At 38.4% G+C, this 26,681-nt stretch overlaps 1 protein-coding gene across 2 annotated transcripts in view; it reads right to left on the bottom strand.

Moving 5' to 3' along the window:
* Positions 1-26,681, bottom strand: part of myt1lb (myelin transcription factor 1-like, b) — a 117,443-nt gene that overhangs the window by 47,796 nt on the left and 42,966 nt on the right. For both annotated transcript variants that reach the window (XM_052580598.1, XM_052580599.1), the window contains exons 6-7: positions 5,230-5,639; positions 1,136-1,734 (exon numbers count right to left, since the gene is read on the bottom strand). In XM_052580598.1, the coding sequence (XP_052436558.1) occupies positions 1,136-1,734; positions 5,230-5,639 (1,009 nt within the window). The remainder of the gene's footprint in view (positions 1-1,135; positions 1,735-5,229; positions 5,640-26,681) is intronic.

Raw genomic sequence — 26,681 nt, 5'->3', positions numbered from 1 at the left:
CGTAACTGGAAAACAGTTTAGCTCCTGAAATATTAAGTTAGTGGCAACAGCATTTACAAGAATTGTGTATGTATTGATGTATTTAAACATGCATTAGAGATGTGTCTCTGTTCTGTTTATAATAAGTGGACATGGCAACACTGAAAGAAGGTACTCTGCTGAGCAGCCTTCCAAATGTAAATAAAACACAATTCTTCTGTCAATGATGATTTAGTTAACACTGTCAAAACATTAGAATCTTAGGTAATATTATTTGGTCAAATATAGCAAACACCAAACACGCAAAATGCCAGGATGATGCTACGGTGTCAATCATCACAATTTTGAGATTGAGTTCTGGTCTTTACACACATGAAAAAGATAATTTAGGGGACTCGCTCCTGTATTTAAATGTGGCTGACTGTCATCTCTGAAACTTCACAGTCTGTACATTGCCTCTACTTAAAATTAAAAAGGCTGCAATTTACAGGACTGACAACCACATTCAATCTTTAAGAATTCATTTTTTACTAGTGTGCATATTTCGACACAAGTCTGTCTGCGCTTACTCACCTCACCAGCCCATAGGGCCTAAAAATGCTGATTGTGCTGCCAGATGTTGCAAGGAAAAACAATCCCCAAATAAAACTTAAAAAGTCTAAATGCTGTATTTTAGGGGTAAAATAATAATAATAATGTCACAAGCCGCAGCTGCCCACTTTAAGAACTCTATACAGTAGCTCACTTTATGAGAAAAGTCCAAACAACAAGCTTAAAGATGCTTATAAAAGGGGGACATGGCAACACTACAAGAGCAAGCACAATCAAAACACAGCACGCTCTGTAACAATGCTATTTACGCATGTAGAAATATATTCATTATGGGATCAATAATTAAGGATGTTCTCTGAACATGGTAAAGTGGTTGGTAGTTAGAACATCTAATAAAAACGTTTCAGAAAAAAACTTCACTTGGATGATACATAATGACATTTTTTGGAACTTTATGAAGGACCAGATAACTTTGAATGAGCGCTCTATTAATGTTACTGGAAGAATGCTTGCTCATAACTTTGCCAGAACATTTCCCAAAGCTTTAAGAACATTCAAAGTTAGCTGGGTTAACATAAATCATTCAAAACCAGTCATCACCTACCTGCTGGTTATTGATGAGCCGCTCAGCTGGTTTGGTCTCACTTAGCTTGCGTGCCAAGTCAAAGCACTGGTTACGAAGACACTCCAAACTGCTCAGACAAACTTCTTCGTCACTTTTCTCTGCCATCTGACCATTAGTGGTGTGTTTACCACTGAGTCCATTACCCATGGATCCATTTCCATTTAGATCACAGTGCGTGTTCTCGCTCCCATCATCATGGAATGGCTTTTCTTGGAGGTTTTCTGAGAGCGTGACTCCGTGACCCTGCGCCAGGAGCTTTAGAGAGTCCACAGTCTCCCTTACCACATCACTGTTAACATCTAGACTCAGCTGACCTTTCCTTGAGCCTTCCACATCCTCATCTTCTTCATCTTCTTCATCTTCCTCCTCCTCTTCTTCCTCTTCTGCGCTGTTTGAAGAGTTGCTGTTCATCTCGGACTCGGTCATGGCCCGATAAGCGGCGTCCTCTGCGATCTTGCCCAGGTTAAGCAGAGATTTGGCCACCAGTTCATCGTAGTTGTCATATTCATCATTGTTGTTGTTGTCCTTCTCCATGGAGGGGCTTGTCCTGCTGGAACTGCAATTCATATGGTCACTCTCTGTGAAAGACAAACAAATGATCTCATACCAGCTGTAGCAGCTCAACAGACAACTCTTGGTTCAGCTGCATTATACAACACAAAGTTTCATTCCATACCCAACCACTTGTTTGACTCTGAACCATCCTTTCATCATGGCCATAAGCACATCAACGCTCATATATATACAAGTTCTTCTCTGTTGTTTATACTATAAAGCAGCTCCCCAGTGAGTTTGTGATCTTTGCTAACATGTGATCTCAACAAACTAAACCGAGGAAATGAACCAGAGAAGATTTCCACGTTAAAAAGGGCGGAGCCCCAGAGCCATACCTATCATCACAGACCTATGGGAGTTCAAAGGTGAGCGCAATTTGGAGTTGCGCTCGTAAGAGAACTCCAAATTATCTTTGTTTTGGCCTGATTTCAGTCAAAATAACATCCCACATGTTGAGAAGGCCAGTCAAATGAAGGTGGGCTTTACTGTTCATAGAAATCAATGCAAGGCTTCCATTTTAACAGTGAAAGACTATAAGGTGCAAGTAGCTAAACATTTCATATCTGACATCTGTGTTACTATAGAAATATTAATAAGTAATATCCAGTGATGCGAACTAACTTGACATTTTGATCAAATTTCGCCATTTTTAATGGAATATATATGCTGAATCTTTTACTTGATTCATGTTATTTTTTGAGCAAATGCAATGAGACAACAAATATTTTGCCATTTCAAGTTTTTCTTTATTTCTATTAAGTAAAAAATAAGTATTATTTGAATACTGTGATGAGTTGTTCACGTCCCTCTTTTTACAAAAATCTTTTTTTTTTTTTTAAGATTTGGTTTTATTCTCAAAATTGAATGTACACAGTGTGTCACTGAGTCTGTCTGACATGACTGTGATGCAAATTCTACACATGACCATAACTTAGATGCCATTTTAAGGTGTTCCTGCAAAACCAAGTGTAAAAAGTTTTCACACTAATCAAACAATTGACTTGTTTTGCAGCAAAATATCTAGTGTAAAACCCAAACATTCTTGGGTGCTCTGTAGTATCTCTCTGTAGACTGTCCATGCACTAAGACATGAGCAAGAACTAAAACTTGGAAGAATAGGTACTTAATATGAAAGAATGAGATAATAAGACAATAAGATTTATAAAATGAATAAATAAACATTTACCCAACTATCAGTCAATCTTAGATTACCTGTGCCATGCTGACTTCCAAAACAAAAATTAAATTAAATTAAATTAAATTTATGCATTTAGCAGACACTTTTATCCAAAGCGACTTACAGGCTATCAATTTTTAGCTATCATGTTTTCCCGGGAAATTGAACCCCCAACCTTGTGATTGATAGCGCAGTGCTCTACCAATTGAGCTACAGGAACACTAAAGTTGTGTTGTGATATTGAACATATTGTAATATAAATTTCAATCAATATTTCATAAAATAGGTTTAGTAGGTATAAAAATAGATGTAGTAGGTGTAAAATCAGTTGGTCATTATTGCAAACTGATTGTTTAAGTAACTTTTAAAGTTTATTTTGTAATAATGATAGGCTGGTTCTATAATCAAAACTTTGTTTGCATTCCAAACCAATAAATTGCACAGTTATTGAGCTGAATTGAATCACCATTGAACTGAATTAAGCTGAAAAAAAAAAAAAACTATCTTCTGAAGAACTGCTTTACAGTTTCATTTGTTTTATAATTGTTGAACATTTGCAACATTGACACTGTAAATTAACTGAACTTAATCAACACTGAACCCAATTTAGCTGAATAATGACACTTTCGTGTTCTGAAGAGCTGCTTTGCAGACCAAACTGAATTTCATTCAGCTGATGAATTTTATTACATAACTGTCAATAGAAGATGCATATCAATTCCATCAAACATTTTTCACAATATTTAAGTGTGCTAATGTCATTAGCTTAGCTTTATGCTAACAACAGAATGTTAGTCAAGTGCCAACTGCAGCGCGTGATTACCTGTTAATGAAGCTGTGCCTGTGATGAGCCAAATCTGTTACTTACAAGGTAATAATTCAATTATTTTTAACATGTGGTCAACAACTGCTCATGCAGTCAGCTCACTAGGTTTTGAGACAAAGCCAATATCTTAGGTAAGAAAACACAGCACAGAAAACAGAGTTAATGCCAATACATGTGGGAGTTTGATTGTTAATTAGACTAGAAGGCTCTGTCAGGTCTGATTGCAGAGCGTTGTCCTGCCATGTGCGACTGGCTGAGCAGTCTGAAGTGGATGAGACATGTCTGAGACACATCTCACGCCTACTCCCTGATTTAGCACACATCCACAGACCACCAGAATCGACCCACTCAATACCGAAACAATTTATGTTGTCTCATGAATCAGACAACATGGATGTGTCTAGATATACCAGAATGTCTGTAATATCTATATAATTGTACTTTTCTTTATAGATTTCTTTAAAAAAATTCTCAACAATGTTTATTTTGTGATAATTATAATGACATTTAATTTAGCAGTTACCACCATATAAGACTGAAAAAAAACAAGCTGAACAGTAATTGCACACACGATAATGGGATTATTTGTAAATAATAATAATAAGAAGAATTAGGGCTGGGATAAATGATTATTTTTTATTGATTTGATTTGATTTATTTTTTCGATGCATCGATTAATCTAGCGATTCATTTTTTCAGTCATTCTATTTTACATCACTCACCAATCAAACAAAGCTTTGACAGCTGCCAAAAAAAAGATCAATGCAGAAAAAACCCTGGATTTGATATATAACGTTGGACGGAGTGTTGATCCGGCCATCGCGTATATTCAGCGCACATAAGGTAAACTTTTTTTAGAGAAATAAAAACAGGTCGACAAATCGATGCGCATATTTTGCATCAACGTATTTCTTGCGTCGACGTCAGCGATGACTTCGACACGTTGTCCCAGCCCTAATAAGAATGTATGTAAAACTATGTATATACAATATATTATATTCAATAAACATATATTTTTAACTAAACAAATTTCCTTAAGGTTTTGTAACGTTTTTAAACCAATCACACTGTTGGTAATATTTGAGCGCTGCACTTCACAGCTCACCTTCAGTAGTGTGTGTCGATGATCTGAGCACCTCTGTTTTGAGACGGCTGTTTTTAGCCTGATACTGAGACCGCGCTGAAGGTCACAGCAAAATCATCCAACTGCACCTCAAATTACGGTGACCTTCTTCCAAATATGCCTAACTGCCAAATTACCTCCTCTACCCCTCTGGAGGCTGAAATACTCACTTCACATTCAGCTCTGGTTTTGTTTCTAAACCCAAAAATAAAGCATTCTGGTGCTGGATTAACCTTTTAAAGCCAACTGAATTATATATGATATGCAAATTTCCGAGGTCTAAATGATCAACATGATCAAAACCTTGCTGTTAAATATGTTATATACAATCTACTACATGCCTGCATCATAAATCAAAAGTCTATCTTTCGTGCATTTATTCACAATCTCACCTATTTCTTGAATTTGTTCCTCGTCCTCTTGCTCATCTTCATCCACCTCATCTTCATCTTCATCATTCTCCCCCTCTCTTTCTACTTCTTCCTCCTCTTCCTCGTCCTCCACCACCTCCTCTTCTTCCTGCTCCACCTCTTCATCCTCTCCATTAATCACTTCTTCCTCCTCCTGATCATATTGGTCTTCGTTGTCAGTATATTCCTCCTCCGGTTCCTCTTCATCTTCATCCTGCTCCTCCTCCTCTTCCTCCTCTTTTTCATCCATCTCCTCCATTTTGTGCGTTTTGTAGCATTTCTCCATTGACGGCTGCTCTACGACTTTTAGAAACACCTTCCTCTTGGGCGAGGGCTCCAGGGCATGACTCTCCAGGGGTTTTCTCTTCTTGGCGACAGGACAGCCGTACACACTGGACATGGAGAGATAAGAAAAAGGCAATTAACAAGCTGGCTTGCGATTTGCAGGGCTTTAGTACAGTTCATTGCGCTCCAGACCAGGCTTCATCATCTTCTCCGCACAGGCTGAAGGAGTTCTGAACTGGGACAAATACGGCAGGCTGCATGCCAAATCATTTAAGGGTTACACAAGTGGAACAATCAATAGACCTTAGTCAGGGTAGACACCATATTTAACAAGACCACGAGACATAAATGTACAGTATTGAAAGTACCCATATTGTGATCAATTCAAAGTTTTATTTTTGTGGTCTGCTAGAGCACATTTACACTATATAAAGCTCAAAATATACATTATTTTTCATCATCCTGCAGCACTATTTTCATCTTCTGACTGAAACACTCTGTTTGAGTTAATTTCTCTTTAAATCCCTGATTGTCTGCTCTGATTGGTAAACTGGTACAGTCTGCTCCATGTGTTGGAAATAGAAATTGAGTTTCAGCTCCTAGGCTTCATGGGCAGCTGTAAATAGTACTATAATCTCAGTATTAGGGAGTAACTAGTTACATGTAATGGAATTACATAACTTAATTACAAAATACATACAAATGTAATTTGTTACAGTTACGAAAATGTTAACGATTACAAAGGATGGTTGCATCTGAATTCTTTCATACACACAAACACACAGATTGACCCCCCCCCCCCCCATCCACAGAATAGGACACATGCTTATTTAGTGACTTATGTGATAATATGCTTTATTTATTTATTTGTTTATTTATTCAATTAGCTGTTTTTCCTAGGTATTGATATATGCCAGTGTCTCATGTCATAACTATGCAATAAATTGATTTCACAAACAGTATTATAAGAAATCTAAAAGTTTGGCTACAAGTGAAAAATCTGCATCTCCATGACAAAGCAAATCACTTGCCAAAGTGTTGTAAACTTGCTAAGGTGTAAGATAGTAAATTATAAAAATTTAAATAATGGCAGGACTACTAACAGATTAAATAAATCTAATCTAATCTAAATCTAATAGGTAGCAATTCACATCAAGATAAATAATGCAAAAGACAGTAGAACAATACTGAATAATAATGCAGTTTTTGTATGACTAACCAAACTATACAATAGTTTGTGTTAATGTCTTGTCCTCATAGGATTGCATTGTCAAGGCTCTGCATTAAATCACAAATGCCTTGGCAACTTTAGCAGTCCTGTAAACACATAGGCTAAACCCAGAACACCTTGCAGCTGTGAGATCAAGAGGTGATTATTTGTATTTTATACCTTCAGCAAATTTACATTTTAAAGATCCACCCAGCAGCAGGAGCAGGTGATTTTATCATCCAATAATCAGTGTACTGATCCAGTGTTCAGACCAGCAGACATCAGTTATTTTTACTTGAACCAAGGACAGTGAGTAACAACCCATTACCTTTAAAGGGACAGATCCCCCCCAAAAATAAAAAAATTCTGTCATAATTGGCTTACTCTCATTTTGTTTAAAACCTGTATGTGTTCCCTTTTTTCTGCTGTTTTTTTTTTTTCACACACAAAAAAAGATATTTTGAAGAATGTTGGAACTCATACTAACTCATAAAGGTTTGCAAAAACCTGAGGTTGAGTAAATAATACAAGAATGGTAATAGGTTACACTTTATTTTAAGGTCCAATTCCTGCTGTTAATAAACCATTAAGTATGAATTTTTGCATTAGTAAATTACTAATTTGCTGCTTATTAATAGCTAGTTAGGTAGTTGTTAAATCTATCTCATCCACCCTTCATCCGTTCATACACCATCCATCCATCAATCCATCCATCCATCCATCCATTCATCTTTCTATCTGTCCATCCATCCATTTATCCATCTATCCATCCTTATTTTGCAACCTGTCCTTCAACCAATACACCCGTATAGGTTGTTTGTCCAAATCCCTGAAATATTACCCATCAGAGCTTATACTACAATTGCGACCCTATCGACAACAGGATAGCTCATTTGGTAGAGTATTGCATTAACAATGATATTTAATCATGCGGTCATGGGTTTGATCCCAGATAACTTATGTGCTCATAAAATGTATATGCTCTATCTTTATCTAAATTTTGCATGATTTCTGTGAGGGGTATGTTTAGGGTTGGGGTTAGGTGTGGTCATTTGAATGAATGAGACACCTAGTAAAATATGTGAGATCGGTGTAAAAAGTCCACACATTGCTTTTAAATAAACACGCATTTTGATTGGTAATAACATTATATGTAATTTCATTATTTTTATGCTCGCTAGATGGCGTAATAAAGATTTTTATCTGTAAATCAGGCTACTACAGGACAACTACGTCATTATCAGTAAGTCAAAATAAGATCTATCATTCATCTTTCTTTCAATCCATCCATCCATGCATCCATCAGTCTTCTTTCCATCCAACTGTACAATCCACCCATCCAACCATCCATCCATCCGATCACCCACCCACCCATCCATCCTTCAGTCATCATTCCATCCATCCATCAGTCATCTTTCTATCTGTCCAATCATCCATCCATCCAGTCACTTCCCAATCCATCCATCCATGCATCCACCAATCTTCTTTCTATCCGTTAGTCATCTTTCTATCAATCCTTCTACCCACCTATCCATCCATGAGTCATTTTCCATCTGTCCATCAGTCATCTTTCTATCTATCTATCTATCTATCTATCTATCTATCTATCTATCTATCTATCTATCTATCTATCTATCTATCTATCTATCTATCTATCTATCTATCCATCCATCCATCCATCCATCCATCCATCCATCCAAGCATCCATCAATTTTCTGTCTATCCATCAATCTATCCATCAGTCCTCTTTCTATACATTCATCCACTCATCAATCTTCTTTCATCTTCCCGACTGGTCACCCATCCATCAATCATCTTTTTAACCAACATAAACAACATCAATCACCCATATATCCATCCATTCAAAAAGCCTTTCCAAAGTGCCATCAGTCCCACCAAGTTTATCTTGACTCCCCACCACATTTCACCCAGTCTCCTCACATAGACAGACAGCACAGCTCAGGTCCAAATTAACCAGTGTCCATCTGTCAGCTGTCTAGCCGATTGGCAGGTTCCATCTCCCTAGAATGTAAGGTTATTGGGCTGACCCTTCCAGCAGGGCACTATTTCATTTGGGAGACCACAACTCTTTCGGCAACTCTTTCCAGGGCTGACATCACGCGTGGCACCCCGGCTCTCAAGGGATGGCTCCTCCGTGCCATGATCAATAGCGCTTGTGACCAAACATCGCAAAAGCACATTAAAATGCCACTCATTCTGTCCAACTGCCTTCCAAATAAATCAGGTGCTGTTCCCTGCAGGCCTGGTGTGAGCGGTCAGGCAGACTGCAAGAGGGGAAGATGGAGGCGGAGAGAGCGCTAGTAGTGTGACAGGTTATAACCTGTCTGTCTTATTGCATTCATGTCAGTCATATATGGAGGAATTTAGTCCATGCAGAACTAAACTGACAGTTATAATAAATGTAGCAGCATGGTTTTCTTTCTAACAAATGCAGTCAATGTGAGATGAAATGTGAGAACAAAAGGATCCTGTTATATTTCTTATTACACAGCTGTCAGGAATACTTGACTCAAGTCAATCCCATCATTCTCTGCTCACATATGTAAGGCATAATGTACAGTCAGCTGGTTATTATTGCAAAACCAACTTCTCAATGTTGAACCGGCATTCTAAACACCCTGTTGTGGTTAATTTTGCAAATATGACGGCTGATTGTATTTTCTCCCTTAAACAAAAGGGAATTACAAAGTTAGGAAATGTTTTTGAGAAAAAAAGAGTGCAAATGTTACTCTCAGAAGAGTATGAGCAAGTCTATTAAAACATGATGATGATGTATAATTTGCAGGGGTGTGAATTTTTTGGTAGAAAGAGAATCATTTCAATTCACAGTTTTTGATTCAATTCAGTCGAGTTGTGGTCTCCCAAATGAAATAGAATTTCAACAATTTAATTTGATGCAGTGCAATTCACAATAAGATTTGATTCAGTTTGATTAAGGAATGTAATGGCTTTTATTTTTTTTTATTAATGTGTCTTGAGTTAGAAAAAGGCAAACTAAGATTGTTTATTGCATCAAGCAACCGGAAAGTAAGCACATTAACTATGTGTGCATACAGGCCCTTTAAAAAAAAAAAAAAAAAAAAAAAAAAAAACGTGCATAATACTATAATAGACAAATTTGTTGTGGAGTAACAATTCAGCCATTTTCTCAGTTCATCATTTACACCTTTAAGACTTCTTTCATTCATTTGACGCTGAAGAAAAAGCTCCAAATGAAGCTCACACAATTTATTATAGTGAAAGGAGACACATCAAGTGTACCTGAAGGATTCCAACTCACAATTAACTTTATAAATTCATATGCTTTGTAATTAAATGCAGACTATTACAGCTTCAGCAGGTCATTGGCACTATATGCATATCTCTGCGTGTTTGATGAGATGAGAATGGAGACAGGATGTTAGAATGAAAAATTTGTGAAATGCGTGCATGTTCTGACTGCTGGTATAAAAGCATCTCTCGCTGTGCCACTACACTGCGATCTATATGCGCGAGCGGCAAGAGTGCCGTCGCCATGGTGATCTCCGGCTCAAATCCAAGTGGGATTTGCCATCTTGGCAGGCAGACAACGAGGAAGCCAGCAGGAGTGATTGGAATACAGAAGGATAGAGAGAGGCAGAGAGTGAGAGAGAAGCACATTAGGTCTAACAAAATTCTGCTACAAAAATGACTCAAACACAAAAGCCAAAAGAAAGAGCTTGAGTGTTCCCATATTGAGCTTACATATCCATACTTCTCTACCATTAAAACAGCTTGCAGAGAATGGTTAAGGTCAATGAAGGTCAAAGGCGTTCTTTCAGCAACCACCTCACCTCACCAACTCACCTCTATGAACTGCAGCACACAGGCTGTTCACTAGAAACTGCATAAAGGCTGCATAGAGGTTTTCAACAAAAAAAATGGAAATCTACTTATTCTAATTTGGGTATTGTCTCTTTAAAACAGCTGCACCTGCAAACTGGAAACATCTCATGTGGTGTAATACATCAGTGTACACATGTCCCCAAAAGTATTGTGAACACACTTGTATTTATATTATCTGGTGCCCATGGGATGGTGTATATGAGTACCAAGTGTGCTCATAACATGGTTCAATTCTTGGTATAGTTTTAGCATGTAAAAGGATATGACAATGTATTTGGTCTAAGATGCTGCTGCATGAATAGGCATATATATATATATATATATATATATATATATATATATATATATATATATATATATATATATATATATATATGTACTGTATATATGGTGCTACAGTTGTTGCAACAGCTCTACTGTACACTGGACGTGACAAAGCGACCGTTGCAAATAATTTTAACTTTGTGTCAGTACGCCATTAATATAACAAGGCATCAGTTTTGATTTTGTCAAGTCATGTTTTGTAGACAGCGATTTTTGTTTTTATATTTCTGCAATCTTCTTTGGTTTCTGTGATTTGTATATTAATGTTTAGACCAGGCTTATTTGGAGTTAATCAATCAAATTAATCAATATACTACTGTGTTTGTAGTTGCTTAATAAAATTGTCACTCGAATCAATTCATGCATCACCTTATATTATCATACATAGGCCTGGCCTACATAAAAGAACATTTCTGTTTAATCTATCTAATATCGTGTTTTTTTTTTTTTTTTTAGCTTGGCTTTGTTGAATAATACAGAACATAAAGAGCTTTAAAAAATTAGATCATATTAAATCGCAATCGCAATATTGGTAAAAATAAATAAATAAATAAAAATTGCAATTAGATTATTTTCCAAAACCATTCAGCCTTAGCCTTGTAGTAAATAACTTGATTGCATGCAGATCGTACAAAGGACCAGTGTTATAATATAACGAAGTAAAAATACTTTGTTACAGTACTTAAGTATCTGTGCTTTACTTGAGTTTTTATATGTCAGGCAACTTTTACTCCACTACATTTCCTAATTAAAATGTATACTTTTACTCCGATACATTTCCCCTAAGTATATTCGTTACTTACTACAAAATAGTCAGAAGAACACAGATTGAAGGAAAGCAGGTTTGACGAATCAATGGTCTGGCGTTTGCAAGTTAGACTCCAAAAAACAGTACATGTCACACACAACCACCGATGATTTAACTTTTCTACTCAAGTTGAGTCAGGGGTGTGCAGTACAGCATCATCTGCGATAATATGGTAAGTGTTGTTGTAATGATGTGCAATCTGACATTATCAAGTACGTTAGTCTATCACCGAATCATACACAGAGTGCACATACATTGATTTATTAGTCTATTAAATCTCAATATTCCAGGCGTTCTAAATTGAAGACGGCAATAATTATTCTGCATGCTTTTTATATTTATATAATTTAATGTAACGTTAGGCCTAATTAACTTAATCTATATCACACAGAAAGTACAGTTTTTCTGCAGATGCATAATCACATTTAATAATCATTTTATACAAGTTCAGTAAAGCAATAAGTGACTTACATTTTAGACATAACTCAATTTTGCCAACAAAAATAGTTCCAAACAAAGATCACAGCACTTTTTTGCGTCTCTGAGCAATGGACGGTGTTTACTTATTGAATGAATCAGCTTTTTGAACTAATCGGTTGAATAAATGATTCAACGATTCACTCATTAATGCAGTCAAATGCTTTGTTTCTGAATGAATCAGCCGTTTGAATGAATCGGTTGAATCTCAATGACTCACTCATTAATATTCACTTTCTGTCACCTTAATGGTGTTTTTTTCATGTTTTAAATTATTTCAATTATCAGTATTCAACGTTTTATGTTAAAAACAAATCATTAAGCCAATCTGTAACTGCAGTTTAAATGAATCCATGTCCCTTCTGAGATACATATACTGTTGGCTGAATGCTTTTTCAAATGCAGATTCCAGAAATGTTTTCTAATGTTGGAATGAAAGACACTAAATAACGGAAAAAGTGCTTCTTATTCTTACCCAAAAATGCAAAATATAGAAGAAATTACTGAACACAATCTTGCTACTTGATCTGTGTATAAACACACACATACACACACACACACACACACACACACACACACAGACACACACATTATATATATATATATATATATATATATATATATATATATATATATATATATATATATATATATATATTTCAACATTTAAGATTACGTTTAAGATTTTTAAAATATTTTTCGTACTTACAGTAAGTACAATAAATATCAGATACTTTAATACTTTTACTCAAGTAATATTCTGAACGGTGACTTCAACTTCTACCAAAGCAATTTTCTGTAAGATATCTCTACTTTTACTTGAGTATGACTTTCAGATACTATATACACCACTGCGAAGGACCTATCAAGATGGCTAGTTTCGTGACTAATTGGCCTTTTGTTTAAATTAATTGCTTATATTTAACTATATATACACAGTTGTATCAATAATACATACGTATTTACACAAACACAAAGTGTAGGTGCCTCAGAGGCACAGTGGTAATAAATCACCATTTAGAGTTTAATCAACACTGTATGCATTTGAACTTATAAACTATGACTAATCAGGCAGATGTTTAATGACTAAGCAACATAAATTGTATAGCTTAATTTATCAAATCATATTTGCTGCTTCAACAATGAAGGCAAATAGTTACATGGGTTTATAACTGATTCATGAAAATAATGCAGAATTTTGCATATAATAATAAACCTTATCAATAACAGAAAACAATAAAATGCATAATTTTATATTCAAAATTATATATATGAACCCATTTGACCCAAACTATTTATGCAAAGTCATGCAGGTAAAGTATTTAATATTTTTAGTAAGGGTTTTGGTATAAATAATTACTAGCTTTTTTTCAACTGATGAACCCCTGGGGTAGACAAACCCCATTTAATGTTTAGGCCTACATTTAAGATTTATATGTTTAAAATGAATTTTCTAACCATTTGACTGTACAATTTTAAACACCATAAACTTTTAAAAAGGTCAGACATAGACAAACAATAATTCATTAATAGGACTAATGAACTGAATGCATTTTAATTTGATGCATATTTGTTAGTCACACATAAATTAAATGGGTAAGATTCCACAACAAAAATAAATAAATAAATGCAAATAAATTCAAATAAAAAAATGACATTTTTCATTATGAACTGTTTGCATTTGTTTGATTTTATTAAATAATCATATTTTTTTAAATGCATTTACTAAAATTGCTTAGAATCAGCATTAATCTGTTCACTGTTAAATCTATTAGATTTATTCTGTTAAAAAGCATGAATATTAATAAAATATGTGGACAAAGCAATATTAAAACACTCAAATTAATTGGATTTTTATAATAAAAATATAAACCCAGTTACTGTGTATTTACGTTTTCTAGCTTGGCTATGCTTAAACTCTGCAATCCAAGTGAATCGAATGTTTATTTGAAATCTCAAAATTTAGGCCTAGACATATAAATGAATACATTTTCACAATATATTATTTGGCATCATGTGAAGTGGACCCCACTGCAGGTATCTGACAATAGCACTTGATTAGATGCCGCACACTGTCTATTGTTGGTAGAACTCCCTATGCAATTTGGTTTCCTCCATGCAGTCATTCAATCAAATTAGGCTTCCATTAAATATGGAAATGTGGTTTGCAGTGGTGGGCTGTGATAGCACAGGAGGGGCTGCGAGTGATTAATGTAGCTCACCAGGCATTGCCGCTTGACTAGCTCTATTGATAGAGTGCTAAGACTGAGAGCTTGGGTGACGATGCGCCAGCTTGTCAGTCCAACTTGCTCGCAGCGTTCATTTGGATGTCCTGTCTCTCTCTTTCCCACTTATTCTTTCTTTTTGCCACAGCTAGAAAGGTCCAGTGCTTGTCCAGTTCTGTCTGCCTGTCCACCTGAAATCCTGCCCTGCCAGCCTGGCCGCGTGCCAATGCTTTTAGTGAGTGCTATCTGTCAAGGTATGAATAATACAACCCGAGACTGTCCGCGGAATCCAAATGAGGAGGAAAATGCTCTACTTCAGCTCCCCAACATGCTCGCGCCAAGAAAAGGCAATTATTTCAGCCCAGCTGCAGCTATGGAAATGAGAAAGACCCGTGTTCATACTCTCTAGGAAAAAAGAACAATTATGTGAATAAAGAAGAAAATAACAAAAAGCAACACCTACTATTAAATAACAGCTCAAAAAGAATGACCTGCAATAAAACAACCACTAATGGCCATCAGAAACACGATTAGCCACATGAGCACCCAGCAAACAGGGCACATGCTGGTCAACTTCACTGACTTCAATTCAGGATTATTACAGTTAACAACAACAACAAAAACAACAACAACAACAACAACAACAAAACGGCACCAAATAACAAACATAAATGATAAAAGTTTTTTAATTTGAAAATAAAGACTAAAGTCTACAAGAAAATGCAGTTACACTTTATTTTAAGGTGTCCTTGTTATAGTTTTATTACACATTTAAGAATTGAGTAATATTAACTAACTACATACTTACTGTATGGTTAGTGTTAGGGCTTGGCTTAGGGTTAGGATTACTTGCATGTAATTATGCTTAATTAAGTGTTATTATAATAGTATCATCACGTGTAACATTAAGAATCATTTGAAGCTGTATTTAGTATCACTTATATACTGTTACAGTTCTTATTATAAATTTCTTGTTTTAGTTTAAGTTGTTGTAACTTTATACACCAAAATAATTTAAGAAATACAAAAAAAAGTACATATAATATATAAAAATAATAAAAATCGCTAAAATTTACAGCAAAATTACAAACATTTTAAGAACAACAACAATGACAAAAACAAAATCAAACTAACAATAAAAACTATAATATTATATCAGTAATACTAAATACAGTTTCGAATGAGTTTTAATGTTATAAATGGTGAGCATGTTAAATTTAATGTAAAGTAGAATGAATGAAATACGAATGTGTTCTTGCATTTACTACTATAATAACACTTAGTTAAGCATAAGTACATGCAAGTAACCCTAAGCCAAGCCTTAACCCTAACCATACAGTATGTAGTTAGTTAATATTTCTCAGCTCTTAAATGTTTAATAAAACTGTAACAAGGACACCTTAAAATAAAGTGTAACTGTCAGGGTTAGGCAAGGAGGAACTCAAGTGCAGACAGGGAATCACAAAACAAGGGGTTTATTTACAAAAGGGGAAAAACAAAAACTCACGAGGGGGAAAACAACGGCTATGTCAGAAACAAAACAACTTAACAGGACAGGATTGACATGAAAAAACAAACTCTTAAACACTAACTACAAACAAACACTCACGTTAATACAAAGACTTCTCAAAGGGGGTTACAAGGGTAAACTTCTCACAAGACTGACCAGTAGGAATACATATGTGAAACAATGAACCGACGCAAGACAGAGCACACTAGGAGATCTAAATAGGGGGAACAATCAAGACACGACAGGTGGCACAGATAGGACAATCAAGACACGACTAGGTTAACAAGGGGGGCGGGGCAAGGGAACGAGACAACACAAGCACATGGCCCAAAGACAAGGCCATGTGCTTGTACACAAAACACGGGTCTGCCATGATCCTGCCTCAAGACTAGGAAAAATCAAGGACACAAGGGCAGAATCATGACAGTAACTGCATTTCTTGCAAACTGTTCTTCAATAATATTTATTTTCAACTTAAACCATTTTTATAATTCATTTTTGTGTGTACTTGCCAAGAAAACACTGAGTATCAAACGATTACTACAGACGTCAGGGTTCAGAGTTTATCTAGTTATTTACGTATTACTGCAATTACTATAGTCAGAACATGTACATGTAGAACAGGACTGCAAAATAAACTACTACTTCAAAACAATAAATAAATAAATAACTCTAACCCTAACTCTGCTATTTACATTGTCCTCCAAAGTTATTTGCATAATAATGCATAATGGTACACATCTAAGATACATAGTATTAGCACTGGATCATGTCCACATATCCATTAAGTGACCTTTCCAACAGGAGTCAATATCTTGACCAATACAATCAGCACAAAAGCTGTGTCTGTGAATAAGGAACCTGATTTCTCACACCCATATCTATCTTACGTCTATACTGCAACAGAGTATTTATGCAGTTATTCAGCTTCACACATTATTCAGCCCTAATCTGGTTTTGCTCTGCTTATCCCCTTCACCAACGCTTTGCTAGCACACACTATATAAGTAATATCGATAATCTATTTACTGTTCCCATAATTACTTTGTGTTCAGGCAGTTGGGTAGAGTATCAATCCATCATTGGCTAGTTTACGTATGAGTTTATATAACAGCAGATGAGCCATAAATGACAATATAGTGGGATATTTATAATATGGGGTGACACTCCGATATTCAAAGAGTCACGGCTACATAGAAGATGCAGATGTACAGATGATATTGGTCCTGCTTTGGTAAGAAAACACTTCAGCTCTCTTACAAAATGTGCTATTGCCAGATACTGCGGTCTGTTCAAGTTATTCTACACTGTATAGATATGGAAAGTGCAATAAAAAGCCCCTTGATGTCGTAGGGCCAGGTCTTGTTGTACTTTAAAATGTACACTTAATTTAATATGTTGACTATTATACTAAAGCAGGTGTAAATTATTTGATCATAACTTCAACTGTTGTGTGTTTTTTTTTTTGGTATGACATTTTACATCAGTATACTTTAACCTCTGTCACCCATCAAGTTTATTATACTAAAATGCAAATAAATCTCAATCAAATCATGGCAATGTCATTGGAAAGGTCTAAGACTTCTAAATATATATTGTATTACTGTTTTCCACGTTATAAATTATATAGGAAAAGTAATAGATTATTCTATGACTAGAGCAGAGCTCAAAAATCTGCATCATAAAAGAGTTCTGACCCTTTTCTCAAAAAAGATTTCTTCATTGCCTTTTTGCCTTTTATATATCAATTGAAAGCTTAAAATGTCAAAATTCATTCTTTGAAACCATTTAAAAATCAGACATTGCATTACCTTGGAAATAAGAATGAGGCCTACATTAATTGGAAATGCCATATACTCTTAATATTGCCAATGATTGATCTATTTGATAATATCTCTGGCTATCGTCGATACAATATCATCTTCTTTTGATGCACCCCAGGGAAGGTTATCGCGGGGCAGACAGCACACTGTCTGTTACATCAATCGGACTGCCTTGTTGAGAGCAGTGGCACTGAGGGCATTATATTTTCTTTTGTATACATGTATCGTTACAACCCTAATAAGGGAGAAGTAGTTCTGGCTACAATGTTCTTCTACAAAACGCACACATTTCTATTCATTAACAATGACTATAGAATACCCAGGACATTTCACACAGTTTTAAATGGGGAAAATGCAATGCTCAACATGGCCGTTCTATGGAAGGAAGCCCTGCCTACTGAATGAAAGAGCCAATTCTTAATCAGTAAAATCAGCACATCACTGCAGCTGCCGTTAGAAGTCCCGGTTTCTATAGAAACAGTCAGTGTTCTGAGACGTGCGCTTAGGACTGTGCATGTGGCTGGTCTAGCCTGAAAAATAAACTTTTTTAAAGCAAATTGAGCAAAATAAACAACATTTATGAGACATTTGTTGTCAGATTTCATTGGTGATTTCAAATATGAAATTTAATCTTTAGCTTGGCGAACAGTATTGGAGAATTTGATGTTTCCCCATTCAAAGAAACCTCTAGAGCACCAAAAGTTACGAGCTGCATCTTTAATATACATTTGAACTTATTCATGTGTATGTAATTACCAGTAAGCAATGCTAAACCAAACCTTAAACTTTAGCCTTCCATAGATCTATAGTAAAAACAAATTAACATGCAATAAAGTGTCTGAAAACGTTAAAAAACGTTGCAGTGTAAATCAGAGAACTCGAGTCTTTTATCCTTAAATAAAAGGCAGACCACATCTACATCCCTGCATCCAGTGTTGGGCAGTAGCGTCGCTACAAGTAGCGAAGCTACTAGTTTAACTACATTTCTCAGTAGCTTGGTCGTAGCTTCGCTGCTTTCTGAATCAAACAGCTTTTCAGTAGCGCAGCTCTTTTTTTTACCAAGTAGTGTGGTAGCTTCCACACAAGCTACATTTTCGCAAGCATTTCTGAAGCTCAAACTCTAATTGTGAAATACAACGGCTAAAATCGCTGATCCTGGATCAGTAGTGACGCGACGGCGCTACTTCATCTTGTTCGTGTTTACGGTGGATAGCAACCAACCATCTTTATGATGCATTACCGCCACCTTCTGCTCCGGATGGTACCACTCCTTTGCCAGTCACACAAAAAGTTATTTGATGAAATGATGGCATAGGATGAGGTCGGAGAACAGTTAATCCCGAGGAGTGAGCCACCATGGCCGTACCTCGACAAGTACATGACACTGACCGAGATAACAGAGAAAAAATATGTTTTCAGATGCTGTTTGTAAAAATTATCAGGGTCTAGCCTGGCCATTTTTTTTTTTGCATTTTGTTCTGCAAAGGCCTACAGTATATTAAGCATGCCCATGCAACAGGTGCATAGACTTACTTGTGCGCACATTGTTAATTACATGTATTTAGATTGTTTTTGTTGCCAAATTGATAAGGAACACAAAAAACTATTAAACTAAACAATTACACCTGCCTATCTGTTTGTCTGACAGTTTTGAGCACTGAGATAGCATTGACTTGTAATAAAACGTGTTCAACATAAACATTTAATTTTAAAAGTAGCTTAGATGTAGCAAGCTACTGTTGATGTAGCTTAGCTTGCTACATTTCCCAGGGGGGTAGCTTCAGTGTAGTGAAGCTTCATTTACTGTAGAGTAACTGGTAGCTTAGCTCACTACATTTTCCAAGTAGCTTGCCCAACACTGCCTGCGTCCATATAGATCACGAGCTGTAACACAACACAATTTTAAGTGATCAGTGCTACAAAACAGCAGAGCGGACCACATAACATGGTAAAAATCTTTCAGCGCTATATCCTCTAGTATTTTTATCTAAAGCCAAACACGCTTTATTCAAGCCCTTTCATCTCCATGCGCTTTCTCACTCTTCTGACTCATGCCAGCGCCGAAAACCAGTCAGTAGCTGATGTGACCACCATTTGCCACACATCTCCTTTGCATAGAGTTGATCAGACTGGAACTGGAACATGCTGTCGTATACGACATGCTTAATGGGTGACATGTCCGGTGAGTATGCTGGTCATGCAAGAACTGGGATGTTTTCAACTTCCAGGAATTGTTTACAGATCCTTGCAACATGGGGCCATGCATTGCAACGTGAGGTGATGGTGGTGGATGAGTAGCATAACGATGGGCCTCAGGATCTCGTCACAGTATCTCTGTGCATTCAAAATGCCATCAATAAAATGCACCTGTGTTCACTGACCATAACATATGCCTTCCCATACCATAACCCCACCACCACCATGGGCCACTCAATCCACAACGTTGACATCAGCATACCACTCACCAACACAATGCCATACACACTTTCTGCCATCTGCCCTGTACAGTGAAAACCGCGATCCAACCATGAAGAGAACAATTCTCCAAACTGCCAGATGCCATAGAATGTGAGCATTTGCCCACTCAAGTCAGTTATGATGATGAACTGCAGTCAGGTCGATCCCAGATGAGGATGACGAGCATGTAAATGGGCTTACCTGAAATAGTTACTGACAGTTTGTGCAGAAATTATTTGGCTATGCAAACCGATTGTTGCAGCAGCTGTCTGGGTGGCTGGTCTCAGACGATCTTGGAAATGAGGATGCTGAATGTGGAAGTCCTGGGCTGGTGTGGTAACAAAATCTGTGGTTGTGAGGACGTTTGGATGTATTGCCAAATTTTCTGAAATGCCTTTGGAGACAAATTATGGTAGAGAAATTAACATTCAATTCATGGGCAACAGCTCTGGTGGACATTACTGCAGTCAACATGCCAATGGCAGACTCCTTCAAAATTTGCAACATCTGTGGCATTGTGCTTTGTGATAAAACTGCACCTTTTAAGGTGGCCATTATGATGGCCAGCCTAAGGCAGACCTGTGCAAAAATCATGCTGTCTAATCAGCATCTTGATATGACACACATGTGAGGTGGATGGATAATCTCGGCAAAGGAGAAGTGCTCACTTACCACCAACTCCGCCAGGCTCAATAGTCCCTCCGGCTCCGCCTTGGTCAGTCATCCCCCTACCTCTGCCTCAGGACTGCACTCCTCTGGCTGTGCCTCGTCCCTCCATCCCCCCTGGCCTTCTCCTTCCCTCCAGCTCCACCTCAGTCCTCTGTTGCTTGGCTCCGTCGCAGCCTTCTGGATCTCTGCCTACACCTCGGTCGCCGAAGCCTCCAGCTCTGACCTTCCCCTTCTGGATCCTCAGCTTCACCCTGGCTCTTCGGCACTCTGTCTCCACCTTGAGCTCCTCCTCCACCTGCTCCGTCACCATCGGTCAGCCCCCTGGAGTTGTCAGCCCTTCTTTCACCATGGCTCCTTCCTCCATCGGCTTCACCGTTGGCCGCCATCATGACTGTGGCCTGAGTCCCATCTGGCTCCTCCTGTTCCAGCTCCCTCCTGTCGTCATTCCTTGCTCCTCTCTCCATCATCACCTCCCTGGACTGTGGGTCATCCTCCTCCTGGGACTCCGTCCATTGCCCAAACCTCCACCTGTACGGATTTCCTGCCAGCCTTTTGCCATCCCCTAATACCACTCCTTTATCCTCATCCTATGTCCCCCTCTATCCCTCCCTTGTTCTCCACAGCACGAGGTCACATCTTCTGGGAGGGGGGAGAACATTCACACCACAGAACTGTCTTCTTGTGTTTTCATTCCCCATGTACTTAGTGTGACCTTAATTTCTCCTCATTTCTGATTGTGTCATTCTGTTCAGCTGAGTTCTATTAATTATCCTCATTTATGTTTGTACTTAAAGTCAAGCCTGTTCAGTTATGTTTTGTTGAGGATTATGAATGTTACCTCTTATGTGTTCCTGACCTGTTTGGAAATTACCTGTTGTGGAATAATTGGAATTATTTGTCTTCATTGTTCTAACTGATCCCACACACCACATTGTGACAAGAACTTTTTGAATATTGTAGCTACATTGTTTTTAGTAGGCTAGATACTGCTTTTAAGTAAAATCTTAAAGGAGGGGTGAAATGCTCGTTTTCACTCAATATCCTGTTAATCTTGAGTACCTATAGAGTAGTACTGCATCCTTCATAACTCCAAAAAGTCTTTAGTTTTATTATATTCATAAGAGAAAGGTAGTCTGTACCGATTTTTCCCGGAAAAACACGACCGACTGGAGGCGTGACGTGTGGGCGGAGCTAAAGAATCACGAGCGCCAGTAGGTTTTTGCGTTGAGAGCGTTTGGAAGCTGTGACATTACCTTGAGGAAAAAACCATCATCCAAAACAAACCATGGCTAACAGTCAGATTCAGCCGTTTATTTATGATCCAGAATCAGATCCCGAGGCTGAAACTGAACGAGAGCAGCAGCAGCAAGGACTCGCTCCGAGCGAGGCTCGAACCCGGGTCTCCTTTGGGAGGCGGACGCACTAACAAGGAGCCAGAGATATTTGAAGCAGGTTTACTCACCGCCTGTGGTTCCAACACACAATCATGACCCTTTTTCGTTGGGATTGCATCATTCTTAAGAAATAAACGATACGCAAATCCGTCGTCAAACTGGGTCTTGTTTGTAAAACAAGCATTTTCGAAATGTAGGGAACAAACACAAACACTTGCGCAACTCCATTGATGCTCTGTAAAAATAAACTCCATCCACTGGTCCTTTAATGCTGTTTTTTCTTTGGTAATCTGTGCAGGGTTGTCTTGCCCTGGCAACCAAAAACACACCTTTTGTGACTTTTCGCGATGCTCTCGCTCTGATCATTGATAATTGTCTGTGCTCAGCCTCTCATTGCTCTGCTATACGGGAGCGCGCGCTCTTCCAGACATGCCCTTAGGACCCATATAAGGAAATTCCGCTCCATCTAACGTCACACAGAGTCATACTCGAAAAAAACTTTCCGAAACTTGTGACAAACCGGAAGGAGTATTTTTGGAACAGAAATACTCCTTCAAACGTACAACTTAATTTTTGAATGGGAATCCAACTCTTTAACAGTGTAAAAAACTCAGTATGCATGAAATAGCATTTCACCCCCTCCTTTAAAATGGTACTGATTTCAGGAGTTTTTTTATTTATTTATATTTTTTATGTAACATGGTGTCTCATGTATCTAAATGTAAAAATACAATACATGTAAAAAAAAAAAAATTAAAAAATCCCTTTACCTTTACTTATAGAGATAATATAGAGGCCACGCCTCTTGGAACTTTAATTATGTACCCCTGACTTACATCATAAATAAACACTTTATTTGTATGGTATTGTAATATCTGTGTCACATATTTTATGTGTCATGGTAGATCGGACTCTTATTATTGAATTTGATTGCAGAAAAACTGTTTTGTACATGGTAATGGATTAAAACATGTAAGTAACAGGCTGGATGTACAATAACCTTACATCTAAACACCTCTTTTTTTTCAAAGCAGATCATATAATATATATTTTGTCTATAGCCTATAAAATAATGTTATTAATAGGAAGATTTCAATACATGAGGATTCTGAATGGATTTTTTTAGTGAGCCATTAAATGGCTTGAGACTCAACTTAGACTCGTGACCAAAGACTCAAGACTTGACTCAGACTCCAGGTTAAAGACTTCAGACTTGACTTGGACTCCAAGTTAAAGACTTGTGAACATGAATTATGATTAATAGTCAGATATATCAAGTAGAAATACCTCACATTCTACTGCCCTTAATGCCTTAAAATACTGTCTAGGACTAGGTAGACATCTCTCTAGGGTTTGAAACAGTGTTTATATAAAGCATGTGATGCAGCAGACTATGATAGGCCCAGAATGGGTCTCCTCAGTCTACTGCGGGACGTGTTAATGTTCAAAACCCCAACAAAACGAGACCAAAAGAGATGACTTAACCCGCAGATTTTCTTCAGTGTAACTTGGTGTTTTATTCACACGTGCACCGATAAAACAACAGTCCAGCAGTGTAGATATTGACCAGTGCTCAGTCCAAACCAATATATATAAAAACAAAATAACAAAATAACGGTATAATAAATATACACAAATTTTCCACTTGTATCTACCAATATACAAAGGGGTTTTTCTTAGCTCACGGCACCTCAACAGCACGTCTGCTCAACTTGGTTAACAAGCCCCATCTGAAGTCTAGCGCAAAGATTTAAAGACCAGACTCCGCCCATTTTCAGGCACGACCCTTAATAGGTAAGTTCCACCAGTATTATTTAATCATCCACTTTAAGATTTATACAAAACTTCACTTGGTAATGTATTAACACAAATCATCACTCATTTGCAACCACAATACAAAACCACCATATATTAGTTGTCACCAATCTGTTTCTATTTACAGATCGAAATACTCAGGTACCCCACCACACAAACAGACATGGTTTCACCGGATCCTAGGCTGCCGCGCTGGCGCGTCGTCAACCGATGACGTCAAAAGCGATCGCCTTCCAAAACCTCTAGTTCGCCAGCACGGCATCTAGTAACCCGGCTATGGGAACATGTAACGCAGACGATTAAACAAAACATAGAACAATAGACAAAGTTTATGTGTGATTTATATGGACGGCATGATAACTGAGGGAGAGAAAGGAGGGTGGATGACTGACCGAGTGCCACCAAGCAAGCGTGTGCACCCGCTATGCCGATAGCAGCACAAACTGAAACAGGAGGGGTGAGTAATGATTGTATATGTGTGTGCGTGTTCATATAATACGTGCCAGTGCTGCCGCTTACAGCGTTGAAGAAGGTCACTTCTTCACATCACCTCCCCCCTCTTCAAGCCGCGCACTGTCCGGGAACCTGGACAGGTAGTCGGCCACAAGGTTCTTTCTCCCGGGGCAATGACGGATTTGGAATCTGAACGGCTGGAGAGCCAAGTACCATCGAGTCACTCTTGCGTTGTGGTCTTTCATAGAGTGTATCCAAGTTAGTGCCCGATGGTCAGTCTCCAGGTCAAACTCCCGCCCCAGGAGGTAATATTGTAGAGCTTCGAGGGCCCACTTTATTGCAAGGCTTTCCTTTTTGATTGTTGAGTACCTGGTCTCCCTGGGCAATAGTTTCCTGCTCAAAAACACCACAGGCTTCTCTGCCCCCAGAGTCCCTTGGGCCAGCACTGCTCCAATCCCTTTGTCCGAGGCATCCACCTGTACCAGGAACCGGCGGTTAAAGTCCGGACTCTGCAGCACTGGTGCGGAGCACATCTTCCCTCTTAGGGAATTGAATGCTTTTTCGCAGGCCTCTGTCCATTTCACCGGGTTCTTCCCCCCTTTTTGTAGTAAGTCTGTCAGTGGTACTGCGATTGAGGCAAAATCCGGGATGAACCGGCGGTACCAGCCCACAAGACCCAGGAAGGACCGGACTTCCTTCTTCGTCCTAGGTCTCGGACTTTCCCGGATTGCTTGTACTTTACATGCCTGTGGCCGTAGTTCACCATTGCCCAATTGGTACCCCAGGTAGTTGGTTTCTCGCTTTGCCCACTCACATTTAGCAACGTTCAAGGACAGGCCCGCTGTATGGATTCTCTCCAAGGTCTGTCGTAGATGGCTTAGGTGGTCCTTCCAGTTATGACTGTAGATGACTACATCATCCAGGTAGGCTGCCGCCCACTCTTCACAGCCCCGGAGTACCTGGTCCATTAGTCGTTGGAAGGTGGCAGGTGCCCCATGCAGACCAAAGGGTAGAACGGTGAAATGGTATAATCCAACTGGTGTTCTAAAGGCAGTAAGAGGCTTGGAGTTTGGGTCGAGGGGCACCTGCCAGTATCCCTTACAAAGGTCCAATGTCGTAATGTACCGGGCCTGCCCTATTCGCTCCAACAGGTCATCAATCCTTGGCATAGGATAGGCATCGAACTTTGACTGGGAATTCAGCTTACGGAAGTCAACACAGACACGCAGTGATCCATCTTTTTTTGGTACCATGACTAATGGGCTGCTCCACTCACTAGGGGAAGGTTCAATGACACCCAACTCTTTCATAGTCTCTATTTCTGCCTTTAGCGAAGCTTGTAATCGTTCTGGGATTCTGTATGGTTGCTGTCTAAAGGGAGTTTGATTAGTGAGGTGTATGGTATGTTGGATGAGCTCAGTCCGTCCAGGCCTTGGCCGGAACAGTGATGGGAACTGATGGAGGAGATCTTGCAGTTCTACCCGTTGTGGCTCATCCAGGTGACCCAGCATCACCGTTGCAGCATCTCTCTGCGGTTGCATATCTGGGCTAGGCTCGTCATCCTCTTCCTCTACGGTTCTCACCATCAATACCATATCTTTGGGGCTTACTGTTCCCTCCTTCCACTCCTTCAGCAGGTTGATGTGATAGGTCTGGTGGGTCTTCCTCTTCTCCGGGTGGTTAAGCTCATACGTCACCGGACCCATCTTCCTCACCACAGTATACGGCCCCTGCCACTTGGCGAGCAACTTGTTGCTTGAAGTTGGTAAGAGTAACAGTACCTTCTGTCCTGGCTGGAACTGGCGCAGTCTGGCTTGCTGGTCATACCACCTCTTCTGCCCTGCTTGAGCTTCTTGGAGGTTTTCTTTGGCTTGTTCCCTATAGGTCTCTAACCGGTCTCTCATCTCCAGGATGAACTTTACGATACCTCTCTCCTCTGTTTCGGCCTTTGGTTTGGTCCAGGTTTTCCTTAAGATGTCCAGAGGTCCTTGGACTTGCCAGCCGTAGAGAAGTTCAAAGGGTGAGAATCCTGTTGATGCCTGCGGTACCTCCCGGTAGGCAAACAGGAGAAATGGCAGCCACTTATCCCAATCGCGTCC

The sequence above is a fragment of the Carassius gibelio genome, chromosome B17 (assembly GCF_023724105.1).
Source record: "Carassius gibelio isolate Cgi1373 ecotype wild population from Czech Republic chromosome B17, carGib1.2-hapl.c, whole genome shotgun sequence".
In the NCBI taxonomy this organism is placed as follows: Eukaryota; Metazoa; Chordata; class Actinopteri; order Cypriniformes; family Cyprinidae; genus Carassius; species Carassius gibelio.
This window is presented reverse-complemented; position numbering and strand designations above follow the sequence as displayed.